Below are 12,804 nucleotides of genomic sequence, written 5' to 3' on the forward strand. Positions count from 1 at the left end.
TGAGTTAATGTTTGAAAAGCACTTGCCAGCCCTGGTCCAGGCAAGCATTCAAAAAGCATTCTGATCCTTCTAATCTCTTCTGCACACGTACCCACTTCCTGCTGAGTGCCCAAGCTGGACTTTTCATTCTGCAGTCTGCCTTTTCCGCTCTATGATGTATCTTTGAGGTCCTTTTTCCTATGTCAAGACTTTTCTGTTCTGGGGTCTTCTTTCTCTTTGTCTGTCTCACGGGGGTGGGGGTGGGGGCGGAGGGGGAGGCAGCGATATCTCCCTCTTTCCTTATCCTCTGTCCACATCTTCCCTCAGGAAGGGTTCTGCTCAGCCGCTCATATTGAGGTGAGGTGACTGATGAGGGAGGCCCGCACGCACGCTGGTAGAAGCCTGCCCTGGTCCTGAGCATAGGAGCCTGGGAGGGAGCACAGAGTGGAAACTGGGTGCCTAAGGGCTGTCCCAGAGAACCCCTGCCCCTCCACAGCCCCAGGGAACATGGAGCAGGGCCTGAAGTCAGCTGACACTTCTGCACCCTCACCGTCTTCTGGAATCCTCCCAACAACCCATGAGGAGCTGAGGCTCCATTTTACTGAGGAGGACACCAATGTACAGAGAGGTTAAGTGGCTTTCGCAGCGTTACCCAGCCAGTCTGGGCAGAGCAGGGTCCCCAGCCGAGTCTGTTGGACTGTGCAGCTCATTTTGGTCATAACTAAGCTAGAGCCCAGAGTCAGCTCAGGGCAGAGGTAGAGTCGGCTGGGAGATTCTGGGTAAATAGTGGCAGGAAGTGGCCTGTGGGTTCCAAGGGCACAGATGGGGGTGGCTCTCATTCTCTCGGCTGAAACTTTAGTCCCTGCTGCATTTTCCATGCAACTGGGCAGGGCAGGAATTCTTTGGGGCGTCAGACCCCCCTCCCCTCAGGAGGAGGGCTGTGTGGGGATGGGGCAGGGAGAAGGCTGGGGGAAGCACTCAGCCCCAGTGCTCAGCAGCAGGCACTCCAGGCTCCTGGTTGCTGAGGACATGCATGGGGAACCCTTCCCAGGCCTGGGGGCCTGGAGGCCTGATGCTGGGAGAGGTCCAGAAGCATTTTCTTTTGCTTTTTTATTTACTTTCCTAGAGGCCCAGTGCACGAAATTCATGCATGGGGGGGGGGGTGTCCCTCAGCCCAGCCTGCACCCTCTCCAATCTGGGACATCCCTCTCACAATCCAGGACTGCTGGCTCCCAACTGCTCGCCTGCCTGCCTGCCTGATTGCCCCCTAACCACTCCCCTGCCAGCCTGATAGACACCTAACTGCTCCCCTGCTGGCCCGATTGCCCCTAACTGCCCTCCCCTGCCTGCCTGGTCGCCCCTAACTGCCCTCCCCTGCCAGCCCAATTGCTCCTAACTGCCCTCCCCTGCCAGCCTGGTCAACCCTAACTGTCCTCTCCTGCAGGCATGGTTGCCCCTAATTGCCCTCCCCTGCTGGCCTGGTAACCCCTAACTGCCCTCCCTTCCCAGCCTGGTTGCCCCTAACTGCCCTCCCCTGCAGGTCTGGTCGCCCCTAACTGCTCTCCCCTGCAGGCCTGGGTCCCCCCCAACTGCCCTTCCCTGCAGGCCCAGTCGCCCCCAACTTCCCTCCTCTGCCGGCCTGGTCACCCCCAACTGCCCTCCCCTGCAGACCTGGTCGCCCCCAACTGCCCTCCTCTGCCAGCCCAGTCACCCCTAACTGCCCTCCCCTGCTAGCATGATCTCCCACAACTGCCCTCCCCTGCCGGCCATCTTGTGGTGGCCATCTTGTGTCCACGTGGGGGTGGCCATCTTTGACCACATGGGGGTGGCCATCTTGTGTGTTGGAGTGACAGTCAGTTTGCATATTACTCTTTTATTAGATAGGATTGGGGTGAGTTGGTTAGTAACATTATGTAGGTTTCAGGGGTACAGCTCTAGAATACATCATGTGCATATTGTATCATGTGCTCACCATGCACGGGGCATTTGGGCTCCCCTGTGTCCCTCCTCTGTTCTTTCTGCCAAGACCGGGCACTGGGGAGGCCGCAAATGGTCCCTCAGATTTGAGAGTGAGCAGGTGTGCTTGGCGGGTAAGGTTAGCATGCCCAGGGTCTCCCCTGGACCACCCCATCAAGTCCCTCCCTCAACCCCACACCCAGCCCAGGGGCTCAGGGAGGAGACTGGGACTGTGTGGGAAGAGCAGCTCTGTGAGGGGTGACAGCTTTGACAATGGGTCACTGAGTCACCCTGTCGAGGCCGGGGGACAGGCTGGGACGACCCACAGCCTTTGATGCCCAGGCCCCGCATGGCTCACAATCTCTGAGATCTTGTCCCCGAGGGCGGTGGTGCCGGGAGTCCTGCGTCCACCTGACACGCAAGCAAACTGAGGCTGGGCAGCCAGAGCGGCCGCAAGGGCCCGCTGGGGTCTCCTCGGGCAGAGCCAGCTCCAGCCCAGCCCTTTGTCAGAGAAACAAGGGGCTCCTTCTCCCCCCCCCCCCCCGCACCCCCCTCCCGTCTCCCCGCGCCGGCTGGCACTGCCAGGCCCAGCCCCTCCCCAGAGGCCAGCTGAAGTGAGATTGTCCCTGAGGCAGAGGAGCTGCCCAGCGCTGCTGTGTGAGTGTGGGGCAGCTACAGGGAGCGGGGAGGGCTGGGCTGGGGTCAGAGCCCGCGGGACTGCTGTGTGAGGTGGACAGTGGGTCAAAGACAGGCTCCCGCTCCCTAAGGGCACAGGAAAGGGGTGGGGGCTGCAGCTGTGCCCCTGCTACTGGACAGAGGAGGGACAGAAGGGGGGTGTCTGCCCCTCTCTCCTTGGGACTGTCTGGTTGAGAGCTGGGCAGAGGCCCCTGCGGCTGAGGTGGCCCCTTGACTACCTCCTGGCCTAGAAGGGCGGAGAAGGGAGGACGGTGGTGAGGGAGGGCCTCTGAGTGCTCGGACCTGGAGGCGATGGTGCTGTCCCACTTGGTAGGGAAGCAACTGTGGTGGTGGACGGGGACTGGGTTGGGGGTCCGCTGGCTTGGACTCCATTCCTGGCCCTGGACCAACCAGACATGCAACCTGGGACAAGCTCCTCCCCACAGCCTGGGATTGGATCCCAGCCACTGTCTTCTCTGCAAGATCCTTGACCTCCCCGTGCCTCAGTTTCCCTGTCTGTAAAAGGAGAATAATACCGAACACTCCCTCGTGGGGCTGTTGGAGCTAAAGTGCTCCACACAGCACCAGCACACAGTACACGCTCAGACATGTGGATAGCTGTTACTCCCAGGGTCCGGTGACTTTCATGGAATCTTGGCCAGGACCTCCCGCTCATGCTTATGTCTGGTGCCTGGCATTTGACCGAACCTGTCAGCTGTGTGCTTTCCTTTTCCACCCGCAGAGGTCTTGGGCCCATTTTTAGGCCCCAGGGTGCAGCTCTGGCCTCTGGTCTGCACGGCAGCTGACCCTGCCAGCGCTGCCTATCCATTACCCACTCAGCCTCCCCAGTGCCAGGCGCTGCTCAAGCCGCCTTATTATAATTTAACACTCTCACCAATCTTCTAATGTAGAAACTGTTTACAGGTGAGAAAACTAAGGCTCAGAGAGGTTAAGTGACTTGCCCAAGGGCACACAGCAAAGAGGCGGCAGAGCTGGGATTCAAGCCCACGCCTGTCCTGTTGGATAGCACGTGCTCAACCATGCAGTCGTACGCTTCTTGCAATATCCCTGGGATGGGACCCTCCAGCCCCTGCCAGGACCTGTGTGGAGTCTGGGCCACCTTTCAGAGAGTCTCAGCCCATCCCAGCTGGGGGGGACCTTAGACATCACCCAGGCCTACCCTATCTAATATTAAATATTAAGATGGCGATATTGTGCACAGGGAGACGGAGGCTCAGAGAGGATGTAGCCAGCCACTTAGTGAGCCAGGGACAGAGTGGGCCCTGCTGCAGGCCTCATTCTGTCCTGCCCTGTCTCCTCTCAGACTAAGCCTGGAGGCCTTAGCCCCCCATCCCACCCGAGCCCGTCAGAGCTCAGGCTGCCGTGCCGGGCGGTGAGAGGCCCACTGGGAGCCCTGGCAGGACCGGTGCCTGGAGCGGCCCTCCCTGCCCTGGGCTGTCATGGCCTCCGATTTGCCTTTCTACTGCTGGACCGTGGCCTCCAGGAGCTCAGGGGCTGCAGTCGGCTCGCTGCTGCGTGGCCAGTGCCGGTTCATAAATAGCAAATGTTCCCCGCACGCAGCGCCTCGATAGAGCGATAGGGTCTGCCGTCACAGGCCCTGGGCTCGAGGCCAAAGGGACAACAGGGAACAAGACAGACAAAATGCCTGCCCTCAGGGGAGCTTGCATTCCTGGTAAGAGATAGACAGTGAATGAAAGAACTAAGCAAAAATGCATAATATTTAAGACGGCGATAGGTGATACGGAAAAACATAAAGAGGTGGGGACTTTTGCAGTTTTAAAGGAGGAGGTCATGGAAAGTCTCTGTAGATGATATTTATGACCCTTGAAGATGAAGGAACTGCGGATGACGGCCCGAGCCACTCGGGATCTGGTGGAAGGGCATCCAGGCGGAGGGAAGAGCCAGTGCCAAGGCCCTGAGGTGGGAGCGCACCTGGTGTCTTTGAGGGTCGGGGTGGCTAGAGCAGGTGGAGAGGGGAGAGCAGGCGGCACGGGGTCAGAGGGTCCACAAGGTGGGCCCAGACCCCGGAGCCCCTTTCTGGTGAGGACTTGGGCTTTTACTGAGAGAAGTGGGAGCCATGGTGAGTTCTGAGCAGAGGGAGGGGCAGGATCTGACTCAGGCTTGAACGGGATCCCTCCGATTACTGAGTTCTGAGTAGAATCTAGTGAGACAAGAGAAGGAAGAGGCTCCCCAGGAAACCAGATAACGTGGGAGCGAGGTGGAGGGCAAACGAGGACGCACCTGAGGTCAGATCCGACAGGACCCACGTGTGAGGGAGCGGAGGGAGGTTGACCCCAGTGTTGGGGGCTGACACCTGCAGCGAGCGAAGCAGAAGGAATCCGCTTTTGCCCCAGGACCCAGGGCACTTGCATTCCAGGCTCTGCTGTGACCCTGGGCAAATCCTGTCCCTGCTCTGGGCCTCGGCGTCTGCTGTGCAATGGGTGCACTCCCTCTTGTCTGGGCCCCTCCCCAAGCCCCAGTGCTCTGAAGCGGCCACGCGCCTCACAGACCTGTCCCCTGTCCGCAGGAAGCCAGCGCCAGCAGCCGCCATGGCGTCGCGCATCGGGCTGCGCATGCAGCTCATGCGGGAGCAGGCGCAGCAGGAGGAGCAGCGGGAGCGCATGCAGCAGCAGGCCGTCATGCACTACATGCAGCAGCAGCAGCAGCAGCAGCAGCAACTGGGGGGGCCGCCCACCCCGGCCATCAGCACCCCGGTCCACTTCCAGTCTCCACCCCCTGTGCCCGGGGAGGTGCTGAAGGTAGGGCTCGCTCCAGCCTGTCCCCTCCTGCGTGTCCCTGGACACACTCGAGCCGCCTTCTCCCCTGCCAGGTGCAGTCCTACCTGGAGAACCCCACCTCCTACCACCTGCAGCAGTCCCGGGACCAGAAGGTGCGGGAGTACCTGTCCGAGACCTACGGGAACAAGTTTGCTGCCCACATCAGCCCTGCCCAGGGCTCCCCAAAGCCCCTGCCAGCCGCCTCTCCGGGGGTGCGGGCTGGCCATGTGGTGTCCTCCTCAGCAGGCAACAGTGCGCCCAACAGCCCCATGGCCATGCTGCACATTGGTTCCAACCCTGAGAGGGAGGTGAGTGAGGAGCTGGCCCATGGCTGCCACCAAGGTACTGCCCTCAGGGAGCCCCAGTCTGAGGGGGACACAGCCCTGTCCTTGGGGAGCCCCAGTGTGAGGGGGACACAGCCCTGTCCTCAGGGAGCCCCGGTTTGAGGGGGACACAGCCCTGTCCTCAGGGAGCCCCAGTCTGAGGGGACACAGCCCTGTCCTCAGGGAGCCCCAGTCTGAGGGGGACACAGCCCTGTCCTCAGGGAGCCCCAGTCTGAGGGGGACACAGCCCTGTCCTCGGGGAGCCTCAGTCTCAGGGAATACAGCCCTGTCCTCAGGGAGCCCCGGTTTGAGGGGGACACAGCCCTGTCCTCGGGGAGCCCCAGTCTGAGGGGGACACAGCCCTGTCCTCGGGGAGCCCCAGTCTGAGGGGACACAGCCCTGTCCTCAGGGAGCCCCAGTCTGAGGGGACACAGCCCTGTCCTCAGGGAGCCCCAGTCTGAGGGGGACACAGCCCTGTCCTCAGGGAGCCCCAGTCTGAGGGGACACAGCCCTGTCCTCAGGGAGCCCCAGTCTGAGGGGACACAGCCCTGTCCTCAGGGAGCCCCAGTCTGAGGGGGACACAGCCCTGTCCTCAGGGAGCCCCAGTCTGAGGGGGGACACAGGCCTGTCCTCAGGGAGCCCCGGTCTGAGGGGACACAGCCCTGTCCTCAGGGAGCCCAGCCTGCTGGGAGGCTCACAGGAAACCTGCACAGCCAATCCCCCGGGCAGTTTGGCTCCTTGGGGAGGAGACCTGCCTGGGCCCTGGGGCTGTGGGACCTGGAAGGTATGGGCTCCTCCTCCCACCCCCCCCAGCCCCCCATCAGGAGTGGAGTAGGGTGGGCTCCAAGGTGCCTCAGGGCAGGGCCCCGGCAGCCCTGCCTTCCTGGTGGGCCCTCCCCAGGCAGACTTTTCTCTTTCAGTTTGACGTCATTGACAACATTATGTGTCTGGATGATGTCCTGGGCTTCATCAATCCTGAATCTCAGATGCCCAATACGGTACTGCTGGCCAGGGAGGGTGGCGGTGCCAGAGGGAGAGGCGGTGTCAGAGGGAGGGGCTGAGGTCTTCCCCGGCTCTAAGTCTGGAGAGAACCAGAATCGGGTCGCCTCCATCAAATCATGTAACGAGGGCCCTGGGCCTGGGACAACTAGGATCCCGAGGGACATGCGTCCACCTGCATACACGATGCGGCTTCAGCAGGGACAGGTGCCTGGGCCGTTGGGGAGGCTCCCTTGTGGGGTGGGGGCAGGGGGCACGGTGCTGGGCCTCAGCAAAGGGGGGCAGGGAGCATTCCTGGGGGCAGCAGTGGCCACAAGGAGGCCCAGAGCTGGTGAACTCCTTTGGGTTCCGGGGCTCCCCCTTCTCTAAGCCTAGGGCCCAGCGGGCACAGGCCCATGGCCTCACTCCATGGGGCGAGTGACATGGCGGCTCTGTCCCCTTCCTCCAGAGCCTCTGGCAGCGAGAATGCTCTCTGGGCCTCCTGGGCAGAGGGAGGCGGCAGGTGGGACGGAGCCAGGCTTGGAATCAAGAGGCCTGGCTTCTGGCTTTGGCTGTGACCTTGTGAAGTCTCTTCACTCTTCTGGGTCCTTGCTCTCAGCTGCAAGATAGGGAAGATGTCTTCTACTCGCAGGATGGTGGGAAGATTAGACACAGCAAGAAACGGGGGGCTAGCTGCGCACAAAGGTGACACGTACTTACACTGAGCAGGGGAAGGTGCAGGTGTCCCACCCCTTTTTGGGGGTTCTGAACCTCTGCTGTTTACTGCTGCCCCTTGGGCCTGAGCCTGCCGCCCTGGTCTTGGACCCAGCCCTTGCCACTGTAGGAAACTCCGTCCCCTCCTACCCCCCTTTCCACACTGGGAACTCAAGGAGTCACTCCTCAATCCCCAGCCAATGAGACATTGTCCAGTAGCTCAGCAGGGGCATCGAGGTCTAGGGAGGGAGAGGCCACACCCCCGGTCCCTTTCGTGGTCTCTGTGTGCCCTGTGGGGTGCCTCTGCACCGTGTAGGGCTCTGGGCCTGTGATGTGCTCTGTATGTGTCTGTGTAGGAGCTGGGGGTCTTTCCAGAGCCCAAATCTGCTCCTGCCAGGCACTTGCTTACACCCCCACTGGCTGCTCATCCCCAAATCCCAGGTCTTTGCAAGTTGAGCCCAGCACGCCAGGATCCAGCTCACCTCCTGCCTGCCCCGGGTCACTGCACTCCCGCAGGCAGTCCGCACTCACCCCGGTAGGACCCTCCTCTCAGTTCTGCTCAGGACTGCAGCTCCACGCCCTCCAGGACTTCTTTGAAAAAAACCTCAGTGTAGATAGGGTGCCCTGCCCCTGGACCTCCTAAAGCCTGGGGGTAGATCCTCTCCCAAACTTGTACCTGGCTGTTCACTACCTCCTGGAGGCCCCGTGTGTACGCCGAACTCTTGAGGCCTGTGGCTTGTTCAGCCCTGGACTCCACAGACTCCCAGGAAGGCGGGGGTGAGTGGCTGGAGAGGCCCCGAGTGAATTCTGACCCCTCTGGTGCCGGCAACTTGCGGCCCCTTAGAGCTGAAACTGACCTGAAGCGATGGGCCCTAGTGAGGACCCCTCACAGAGAGGGGGCTGCTCACTGGGCCCCCCTCTCCACCTCACCCCACAGCTGCCGCTGTCCAGCAGCCACCTGAACGTGTACAGTGGTGACCCTCAGGTCACAGCCTCCCTGGTGGGTGTCACCAGCAGCTCCTGCCCAGCCGACCTGACCCAGAAGCGTGAGCTTACAGGTACCTCCTCCCTGCCTCCCTGTGTCCTGGCCCCCACCTCCCCCTCCTCTCCCTCTCTCCCAGCTCCTCCCTGTTTCTCTCCTGGCCTCCAGATGCTGAGAGCCGGGCCCTGGCCAAGGAGCGGCAGAAGAAGGACAATCACAACCTAAGTGAGTCCTCCCCACCCAGTCCCTTCCCCTGCCTCCCTCTCGCCCAGGCTCTAGGAAGCCTTCCCTCCCCAAGGCCTTTGGTGGGACTGGGCCAACTGAGACTGCCTTGTTCTGGAAGGGGTGGGAGAGGGGCTCCAGGGGAGAGATAGTCATGAAATCCCTAGCACCTCAGAGTGAATGAGTTTATCAGATTGTTTGCTTTTGGGCGTGGAACCTGGGGACTCCTGGGCAGTGGGGGTGTCCTAACCCAGGCAGCTTGGCCTGCTGGCAGCCCTCCCTCGCAGAGCCCCTTGGTGGTGCCCGGCTTGCGCCCTTCCCTCCATCCCCCCACCCCCATCCCGTAGAGATCCCACTCCTTTGGACACCCATTACTTCCCAGAAGGCTAAGGCACCCTTCCTCGAGCTGGGCCCTTCTCCCCAGGTGGGGTGCTCATGCCTCTAATTGCTCCCTCCTGCATGTGCTACCTTTAGTTGAAAGGAGACGGAGGTTCAACATCAACGACCGCATCAAGGAGTTGGGAATGCTGATCCCCAAGGCCAACGACCTGTGAGCGGGTTTCTGGGGGAAGGGTAGGGGCTAGGCAGGGGCTGGAACAAACAGCCCCATGCTGGTTGCCAGGGGGAAGGGCGGGAAGAGAATCCCTTGATTGCTGCCTTCTAAGAGCTTATCAGCTGTTTGGGAAAAGGTCCCTCCTTCACTCAAATCAGGAAACTCCAGGCACAGGAGCAGATGTTCTGGAGTGAGGCGGGGCAGGGGGGCTTCCTGGAGGAGGAACCATGTGGGAAAGTTTGTTGAGGACATTGGACTGGTGGGGAGAGGGCTTGGGGTAGGAGCATGAGGGTCAAGGACGGGTATGGGTTTGGGTGGCAGAAATGGAAGGCTGGGGAAGAGGCTGTTCTGAATCGCTTGGTTCTATGGGATTAGGGAGGTGGGTGTGGCAATGAAGTCCCTGGGAGGGCCTGCTCCGTGGGTAGGGAGATCAGCCTCAGGCACAGGTAGGGGTTGGCTGGGTCTGAGGTTCCTGGGCAAAGTTGGGACAGGTGGCATCGGCTTCTGAAACCAAAGCTGGGTTTCATTCCCACCCACGGAGTGCATGGCAAATCCTTGGCCGCCCTGAGCACACACCTCTGGTTCTGCTGCCCTGCAGGGACGTGCGCTGGAACAAGGGCACCATCCTCAAGGCCTCTGTTGATTACATCCGGAGGATGCAGAAGGACCTGCAAAAGTCCCGGGAGCTTGAGAACCACTCTCGGCGCCTAGAGATGACCAATAAGCAGCTCTGGCTGCGAATCCAGGTCTGGCCCCTGCACTTGGACCTCTTGGGAAGCTCTGACTCCTGACCCCTGCCCTGGCTCTTGACCTCAGGGGCAGTGTTTACTGAAGTCATGGGAATGATGCCATGAGAAGGGAAGATGTATTAGTCAGGATGTTATGGTTTGGTAACAAACATTCCTAGCAACTTTAAGCAGCAAGTATCAGCTGGAGGTTCTGTTCCGTGAGACCTTCATTCTGGGACCCAGGGCAATGGACAGGTACATCTAGAGCTGGCTCTTAAAGCCATAGTTACTCTTCAGGTGGCACTCATCACACTTCTGCTTACAGTTAATTGATCAATACAAGTGCATGCCTACACCTAACCTCAAGGGGGCAGGAAAGAGCAAACCCACCGTGTACGGAAGGCAGAGAGTTGAAACCATTTGGTGATAGTGCTAAGGATCGCCATAGAGGCCAACTCAAGAACCAAGGCTTGGGAGTCACCGGGAGCCACGGGTTCTAGTCTAGTCCTGGCTAGAGGGCCTCTGTCCTCTTTGGACCTGAGGCTGGTCATCTACATAAAGGGCGATTGGACTGAAGCTTTTAAACTTTCCTGTTTCTGTTTCTCACAGTAGATAACTAATTTGCATTACAATACAGCACACATAGCCACACTCAAAGTGAAAGATCAAAGTTTCATCAAAGAACCTCTCCTTAATAGATGCAGTGCATTCTGGTAATTTCTAGTCTAGTCTAGTCTAGTCTAGGCAAGTCTATTTCAATTAAGGAAAATAGAGGGAGAGCTGGTCAAGACTCACTAAGTGGTTTCAGAACCCACTAATGAGTTGTGACTTATAGTTTGAAAAAACACAGGGGAAGCTACCCTATGCTGAGACAGTTTGTGGTCTTGGATGCCACGGGAGAGGGGCAAGGGCTATGGCAGGGGTTGGGGGCAGCTGGTGTCCATGGGTGTGTGCCCTTAGCCCTCTGTCTGCCCACACCACAGGAGCTGGAGATGCAGGCTCGAGTGCACGGCCTCCCTACCACCTCCCCATCCGGCATGAACATGGCTGAGCTGGCCCAGCAGGTGGTCAAGCAGGAGCTGCCTAGCGAGGAGGGCCCGGGGGAGGCACTGCTGTTGAGGGCCGAGGTTCCCGACCCTGAGTCACTGCCAACTCTGCCACCCCAGGCCCCGCTGCCCCCGTCGGCCCAGCCACCCCAGCCACCGTCCCCATTCCACCATCTGGACTTAAGCCACAGCCTGAGCTTTGGGGGTGGGGGCGACGAAGGGCCCCCAGGCTACCCGGAACCGATGGGGCAAGAGCACGGCTCCCTGTTCCCCAACCTGTCCAAGAAGGACCTGGACCTCATGCTCCTGGACAACTCACTGCTGCCGCTGGCCTCCGACCCCCTCTTCTCCACCATGTCCCCCGAGGCCTCCAAGGCCAGCAGCCGAAGGAGCAGCTTCAGCATGGAAGAGGGCGATGTGCTGTGACCCTGGGGACGGGCAGGCCTGGGGGCTGAGAGGGCAGGGCCGCCTCCCTCCCCGCTTCAGGCTGCACTTGTGTGTGAAGTAGCCACCTGCCCTGCCTCACTCCTCCCTTCGGCCCCTTGTTTGGACTTAGTGCCCGCTTGGCAGCCTGTGGGGTCGGGAGAAGCCCCCACCCGGCTCAGTACTCCCGGGGCAGCCCTCTGATGGGGCTGGGCAGGAGGAGGCCTTGACCTGGCCCCAGGGGCTGTGCTGGAGGTGAGAATAGGTCTGGAGGGTCCTGTCTTCTGAGCCCGAGCTCCCACCCCACCAATGAAGGACTCATTGGAGCAGGGGGTTCAGGAAGTTCCTTCTCTGAAGCAGTGACTGGTCCAGGGGGAGCCCAGGCCTGCTTTTCTGGGACTCAGATGGCAACAAGCCCATCCTCCAGCTTGGCCACGCCCGTCACACAGGTGGGGCGCCCCCAGCCCCCCTTTGGTGCTAACAGCTCCCAGCCAGGCGGTGTGAGAGCGGGGGTGGCTGGCAGAGGGTGCTGGGTTCAGGCTAGTGTGGGGTCTCTACTGGAAGAGCAGCTCCCCTCCAGTCTCCCCACTTTGTGCCTTAGTAAACACTGTGCTTTGTACCCGCTTGTCCTGTCTCCTTGGAGTGGGTCTGGGGCTGACGGAGAACGGGAGGATTCAACCCAGGGGGCTCCTTTCTGGAGACCCAGTGGGGGTGAGGGCAGGGGGATACAGAGAGGAGGGAACAAGCCTGTCATCTGGTCCCCCCAGCTCCCCAGCCCTGCCTAGGGCAAGCTAGCCTTCCTCGGGCTTGGTGCTGACGAGAAGTCCCTCCTCGCAGCCACGAGATGGCGCTGCAGCCACGCTAGCCTCGCCTCCAGAGCTGCTTGGCAGGGTGATGAGGGGAACTAGGTTGAGTCTACTGTTCTTTGCGGCTGTTTGGACACCCTTGGCCCAGGCTACCCCTGACTGGGTAGGGGGTGCGTATCTCCTGTCCCCCACCCCCACTCGTGGTGGCGACCTCTCGGATTCTTCCCCTCCCTCGGTGAACTCGGGCCCCTCTGCTTGCTGACTTAGTGTCTCTAGTCTCTAGCTAGCAGCACTAGCAGCACCCACTCCCTAGTAAGGAAGGGGTGTCCTCTGGGTTTGGGGAACCAGGACCCACGTGAACTGGTTTGGAAGGAGGCAGGCACGCAGGACACTGGGTGGAGCCAAGGACAGGCTTCTACTGGCTCAGGCCAGATAGTTCTTCCCTCGGCTTCAGTCCCACCCCAGAGTAGCTCTCAGGGCCTCTGCTCCCAGGGCCTGGGGTGTATGACCTCGCCCAGGAAGGGGAAGTGGGCTTGGCGCAGCAAGGGGTGGAGTGGCAGCTTGAACTCCAGGTGTCGGGGGAGGGAGAGAAGGTCTTTGGGTGCTTTGCCTAGTTCTCCC

At 60.6% G+C, this 12,804-nt stretch overlaps 1 protein-coding gene across 2 annotated transcripts in view; it reads left to right on the forward strand.

Annotated features, from left to right (window-relative positions):
• Positions 1-12,001, forward strand: part of TFEB (transcription factor EB) — a 47,443-nt gene extending 35,442 nt beyond the window's left edge. Inside the window, exons 2-9 of one of the 2 annotated variants that reach the window (XM_080664497.1) lie at positions 5,159-5,390; positions 5,462-5,716; positions 6,652-6,729; positions 8,361-8,481; positions 8,574-8,630; positions 9,102-9,177; positions 9,779-9,926; positions 10,892-12,001. In XM_080664497.1, the coding sequence (XP_080520623.1) occupies positions 5,181-5,390; positions 5,462-5,716; positions 6,652-6,729; positions 8,361-8,481; positions 8,574-8,630; positions 9,102-9,177; positions 9,779-9,926; positions 10,892-11,380 (1,434 nt within the window). In that variant the 5' untranslated portion in view covers positions 5,159-5,180 and the 3' untranslated portion in view covers positions 11,381-12,001. The remainder of the gene's footprint in view (positions 1-5,158; positions 5,391-5,461; positions 5,717-6,651; positions 6,730-8,360; positions 8,482-8,573; positions 8,631-9,101; positions 9,178-9,778; positions 9,927-10,891) is intronic. The other variant, XM_080664498.1, reaches the window with a different exon arrangement.
• The last annotated feature ends 803 nt before the right edge of the window (positions 12,002-12,804 follow it).

The sequence above is a fragment of the Plecotus auritus genome (genome assembly GCF_963455305.1).
Source record: "Plecotus auritus genome assembly, chromosome: 4".
Lineage (NCBI taxonomy): Eukaryota > Metazoa > Chordata > Mammalia > Chiroptera > Vespertilionidae > Plecotus > Plecotus auritus.